Source organism: Glycine soja, chromosome 8 (assembly GCF_004193775.1).
Source record: "Glycine soja cultivar W05 chromosome 8, ASM419377v2, whole genome shotgun sequence".
In the NCBI taxonomy this organism is placed as follows: domain Eukaryota; kingdom Viridiplantae; phylum Streptophyta; class Magnoliopsida; order Fabales; family Fabaceae; genus Glycine; species Glycine soja.
Window position 1 is genome coordinate 4,877,624 of NC_041009.1, and position 6,000 is coordinate 4,883,623.

Here is a 6,000-nt window from a genome sequence, read left to right on the forward strand (position 1 = left end):
CTAAAATATACATGGAAAAGAAGGTGAAATAAATAAATCAATTAAATGAATAATATTTTATAATAATTAAAATTATATTCTTTTAATCTATTATTTTTTTCTTCACATAAATTATTTAAATAAATATATTATAAAAATTAAAAGTTAAACAAAAAAATGAAAAAGGAGGTGATCAATTCTCTCCCATTTTATTCTAATTTGGGGGAGTAATTAACAATGAATTATGTTAAATACTCAGAAGAAGTTTTTTTGCTAATAGTAAGTCTGTTCGATTCAATTCAAGAAATATTATTTCTCAAAAAAAATAAAATACCTGCAGTATTTACTTAAAAAAAATCCTTGTAAGAATTGTTACTGTAACAAGTGATAGCCTTCCGAAAAAAAATTTGAAGAAACTTTTAGTAGTAATATTTTCTTCAAAAGAAAATACATAATTTAATGACTACGTACGTAATACAATATTGCACGTAAATTTGTTTTACACTAAGAGCCAATTAAAATCCTATATTTTGTTATTTTGTCGCGTTAGATCATATCGTTTTCATTAAATTAAAAGTTAATTAGGTTCATTTGCTAAAATTGAAGGATCTAATGTGGGAAAATATAAGCAATACATTGATGGAGGTGCTTTTCAACAGAAGTCGGTTGAAACAAAAGAATAGAATATAGTAATAATTGACAGGAAGCTACAGCTACTTCCACATAAGCTCGGAGTCAATTTTTAGGTTCTCTCGTACCTATAAATATTAGCATGTTTAAAGCTTATTCCTTAAAAAAAAAAAAAACAAAAGCTTAATTAGTTTCTCTTCTAACCTTCATTTTTACTTGGCCCATTGGTTCATGGCACTTTCCCATCAACCAGCAGCCAACGGGTACTTATTCAAAAACAAATTTGAATTCATTTTACAGAAGCACTTTTTGCATGAATAGTTAACATGCCTTTTGAAATTTGCTTTTCAAATATTCCAATCGGCTTTTTCAAATTTCATGATGAAGAAATAGCTAGATTAATTGTTGAGGCTGAGCAAACAAAGAACACCATATTTGTATGTGTTTTGGTGTTATTTTCCATTAAGAATTAAAGTTTAACCTTATTAAATGTCAATAATCAATATAGATTATTGAGATGAAACTTCAATTCAGATCGGTAAGCATTGCCAACAACACCTAAAGAACTATCCATAAGTTTTTTTGTTCCAATTTCATTACAGGGAGGCAGAAGATAGCTATAACAAGATGGACTGGGATAAGCTTGGATTTCAAGTGATTCCAACTGATTTTATGTACATAATGAAATCTAATGAAGAAGGGACCTTCTCAAATGGAGATCTCGTACCATTTGGAACCGTTCAAATCGAACCACATTCTACTGTTTTAAATTACGGACAGGTCAGCTATTGCTTTTTCATTCACAAATTAAATATTCAATTTAGTGGAATGAAAAGGAAAAAATTGGAAAGAGAGAGGAAGAGATGGAGAAAGAGTTTTTTTTTTTTTTTTTATTTGAAGTTTTGTTTAAAGTTAAAGCAAGAAAAGGAGACAAAACACCTAACAAAAGAAAAGGACACAAAACTTCCTCCCCATATGGAAAATGCTAAAATAAGGGTCATGATCGCTTTCGACTCCTGTTTGGCTTTTAAGTGCACCTTCTTTTTTTTTTTTTTAAGTGCATCCTATCCATACATAGCATTAAAATATTAAAAAAAAATGAGTTGTCAAATATATGTATAATGTTATTATCTCTGATTTTTTTAAAATATATTAAAACTTATTTCATACAAAAATCATGGGAAGGTGTATTATAGTTAACATAAATGATCGTACATTGCATATCTAACTGGCTAAAAACTTATAACTTTGCCATAATAACTCCAAACATAAATGTTGTTTTTAATATTATTTAATTAGCTTTAAAAACACCCAAAAGGAAAAATGTTTTGACAAATTAAGTTGTAAAACAAAAAAAAAATAGTAACACGATACATTAAAAATTATACTAATATAAAATTTATAGATTATTAAAAATTTAATATTCGTGCATGACAGTACAGGTTAAAATGTGTAGTATACATATGAATATATATAAATAATACATTCATGAAAATAGGGATTATTTGAGGGCATGAAGGCCTACAGAAGAGCAGATGGTGAGGTGCAGATATTTCGACCAGAACAAAATGCTATGCGCATGCAGATGGGAGCAGAGAGGTTGCTAATGGTGGCACCTTCTGTTGAGCAGTACGTTGATGCTGTCAAACAAGTTGTTCATGCAAATAAGCGTTGGGTATGTATTAATTAATTGCTCCCATTTTTATTTTTATCAGATGATGTTTAATTACTTGCATTTTTATTTCCTATTTTCATCTTCTATTTCCACTTTTTAATTATAAATCCTCCACCTTATTTTCAATGTGTTTCCTATTTTCAAAGATTTGTACAGAAACTAGAGAAGAAAAGAAGTTGTTTTTAGTATTTTCTATACAATTTTTTCAAAAGAGGAAACAAGTTGAAAACAAGATAACAGTTTTGTAATTAAAAAGTAAATTAAAACAGAAAATAAAAACAAAATTAAACACCCCCTTTTCTTTTTTTTCTTGGATCATGAGTTTTGAGTTTTGTAATTGGAACATGCATGCAGGTGCCTCCTCACGGAAAAGGAGCGTTGTACATTAGGCCTTTATTATTTGGAAGTGGATCTGTTATGGGTATTGCACCTGCACCACATTGCACCTTCCTAATATACACTAATCCAATTTCCAACGCTTACAAAGTGAGTAAACTTTAGGTTTCAACTTTGAACTTAAACTATACAAGTTTATATATATTTTGTTGAACAAATATATGTAGTAGAAAAATAAGATAGCCGAGGAATTGATTGCCTAACATGTTGATTAATGTTTTCTTTATATCATCAATCACAAAATAGGTAATTATGATATATATATTAACATTGTTCATTTGGACAGGGACGACATACTAATTCAACCTTGAGCTTGTTGATTGAAGATACACTTCCTCGTGCATTTCCCGGTGGGACTGGAGGAGTGAAAAATATAGGCAATTATGCACCAGTAAGTTTATATAAATAGCCACACGCACTCTAATTCAAACATATATAGTACTTTAAATCGGTATTAATTAAGGTACCTAGCTACACAAATTAACTCAATTAAATGATGAAGTTGAGTGACTAAATTAACGCAGGTTTTCCAAGTGACGAAAGAAGCAAAAGCCAAAGGATTTTTTGACGTCCTCTTCCTAGATGCAGAGGAACATAAATATATTGAAGAGGTATCTTCGTGCAATGTTTTCATGGTCAAGGTAATTAATATTTTGTTACTTTGCCAATTTTACAACTTTCCTTCAACATATATTACATATGTATATATTTGCTTGTTAATATGCATGCATGGCACCTCTGCATATTTTAGGGTGACGTGATTTCAACTTCACCTACACTCGGAACTATTCTTCCTGGAATAACAAGGAATAGCATCATTCAACTTGCTCGTGATTTGGGTTACCAGGTAATTATTACTGACATTTTAATATATATATATATATATATATATATATATATATATATATATATATATATATATATATATATATAAAGTATCAAAAAGAAAAGAAAAAATCCGCTACACAATTCATGGTAAACACATTTACGTACAGCACGAAACATTCCCCATGTTTTTCAATTGTAAATTAATGTATATCATAAACATGGTGTCATTCAAGTTCATGGTCCAGGAAATGTCTCCCAAGAATTTAAATGAAAATAATAAATACTTTAATGTTAAAAACGGTGTTCAACTAACTAGTATCATGCGTATTACCTAGATATTTATACAATATAAATGAAATATAAAATGTATAAATTGGAAATATTTTTTAAAAAAATAATTGTCAAAAACTATTTTAATAAATACAAACATAAACAGTAAGGTCATTTCAAACGTTTGGTTTTGAACATTTTAAATATTAGTTTAATTCTAGAGAATATTTTAATAAATAAAAAAATTGTAAACACCTCATTATATATGCTTATTGCTAATTAAACAATTTGAGAATTTAAAAAACAAATTAGCAAAAAATATTTTAAATAAATAAATAATAAACATAAAAAATATTAATTTGATATGAAAATTCAAAACATGTCAAAAATTTTATAAAAAAAATATAATAACATAAAAATGAAAATATGTATAAAATATATATTTCTCTCAAATGAATTCTTGAATTTGTTATATAGGGATGGATTAATCTAATTTGGAGGCTTGTTAATAAATTTTAATACTATTATTGTAACAACACTTACAAAAAAAATTGGCCGTTAATTTTGCCAAGGCCGAGGAACGCAAATTTTCGGTTGATGAATTTCTAGAAGCTGATGAGGTTTTCTGTACTGGAACTGCTGTTGGGATCTCTGCGGTTGGAAGTGCAACCTATAAGAATACAAGGTACAATAGAATTCAAAATCTTGATTCGATCATTAATTTTCGTAGCTTTGTAGTTTGTAATATTAATTTATACTTTATTACAATTAATAATAAATTACTGCTATTAATAGTGTAAAACAATTGGGTAGTGCAGGGTTGAGTTCAAAACAGGAGCCGACACTGTGACCCAGAAGTTGTTTGATATGATTACAGGAATCCATACGGGTCTTTTAGAGGATAATAACGGATGGATGGTGAAGATTGATTGAGCTAACTATTACTAATTTCATTTCATACATGTAATATAATATATCAGTTTGGTGTCTCTTCCAGTCTTCATATATAAAAATAATTGTTATTTATAAACTCATTATTAGCATCAATCTTTAGCATTAATTAATATGCTATTTGTAATGTTTCTAGTAGCAGAAACTTTAAGTAATCTCTATAAGGATGATGACACCTCCATGTAACAGCAATTTTACGTCGGATATGAAGCATACATGACGTTGGTTTTTAACCGTTATCATCATAGTGGACGTCGTACAATATTGACGCATCTACGATAACGGTTCCTACTCATCTTAAAATGTAATACATTTTAATATAATTTTGACAGAATCGTTTTAGGAAGTGTTTTTTTTTATAAAAAAAAAATAAGTCATTTGTTTTCACAGCCAATATTACAAATGTTAACAACAGAGATACTTCCCATCTACACGTCCTCTGCTAAGCTGATACGTAGAAAATACAGGTTGCACATCCACCAATACTAAATGTTAAGACCTTGTAGCGTTGTACTGCATTAAATAGTTATCAAATTAAGTAACAACAAAAAGCAAATTGCTTCTAAGTTTTTATATTGGCAATGAGGTTATTACCTTGCAGACATGAAAGTCGTTCCACAAAATATGATCTTAACAAATTGTTTTTGTCCCGCGTACTTAAAAGCCAGTGGCAGCATCTGATGAAGAGTTACAAAAGCCATAACTCCACCAACTGCTTATCAAAATATACTTAATAAAGTGCCCAAAAACAAAATTTGACAACTAGTTGTATTAGTACTAACCTGATCCAAGGATACCTTCAAGAATCTCAGGATTTAGGCTAGTAGGGAATAGACAGCCTACATAGAAGGAAGAAAAATTGTCACGATAAGTTTAACTTTACTAAGTCACGCATATTTAAGACAACAAGATGTATCTATGGTTATGAAAACCATTAAACATTTAAACAAATTCTGAAATTAACAGAAGGATCCTGTGTGCAATAGTGCAAGGTTGTTATATATGATGCATGCCACACCTGACCTTAAGCATGTCATTGTGTTGTTCATATTTAGCTTCGTTATTCTCTAGTAAAAAAAATCAAAGGATTAATATTAGTAATTAATTTAATAGTTTTTGTTAATAAGAAAAAATCAAACTTATGATTTTTTTTCTTTTTCTTTTCTTCTTTCAACCATTAAATCATCCTTATAGCTCCTATCCTGTCATAAATTTGAAGGCCAAACATGCACATATATATTTTTCTTCGAAAGAACAACTTTATCTGCAAG

General features: G+C 28.8%; 1 protein-coding gene across 6 annotated transcripts; it reads right to left on the reverse strand.

The window, feature by feature from the left end:
- Positions 1-2,040: 2,040 nt before the first annotated feature.
- On the reverse strand, positions 2,041-6,000 carry LOC114421003 (zinc transporter ZTP29-like). 6 transcript variants are annotated; one of them, XR_003668477.1, is made up of 6 exons: positions 5,905-6,000; positions 5,753-5,796; positions 5,512-5,568; positions 5,324-5,441; positions 4,322-5,242; positions 2,041-2,249 (listed from the first exon to the last, which is right to left on the reverse strand). XR_003668477.1 is itself a non-coding variant. In XM_028386743.1 (5 exons), the coding sequence occupies exons 1-5, from the start codon at positions 5,905-5,907 to the stop codon at positions 5,215-5,217; spliced, it is 255 nt and encodes an 84-aa protein (XP_028242544.1). In that variant the 5' UTR covers positions 5,908-6,000; the 3' UTR covers positions 4,716-5,214. The 6 variants fall into 6 exon arrangements, 2 of the variants coding, with proteins under 2 accessions (XP_028242544.1, XP_028242545.1); XR_003668476.1 differs by lacking the exon at positions 2,041-2,249 and adding an exon at positions 2,965-3,474; XM_028386743.1 differs by lacking the exon at positions 2,041-2,249 and having other exon boundaries at positions 4,716-5,242; positions 5,748-5,796.

Excerpts from the sequence above, each read along its gene's own strand:
- LOC114421003 (XM_028386743.1), bottom strand. Across the intron at positions 5,569-5,747 it reads AATGACATGCTTAAGGTCAG|GCTGTCTATTCCCTACTAGC; the intron begins GTGTGGCATGCA and ends CCTTCTATGTAG. Across the intron at positions 5,442-5,511 it reads TGAAGGTATCCTTGGATCAG|TTGGTGGAGTTATGGCTTTT; the intron begins GTTAGTACTAAT and ends TTTGATAAGCAG.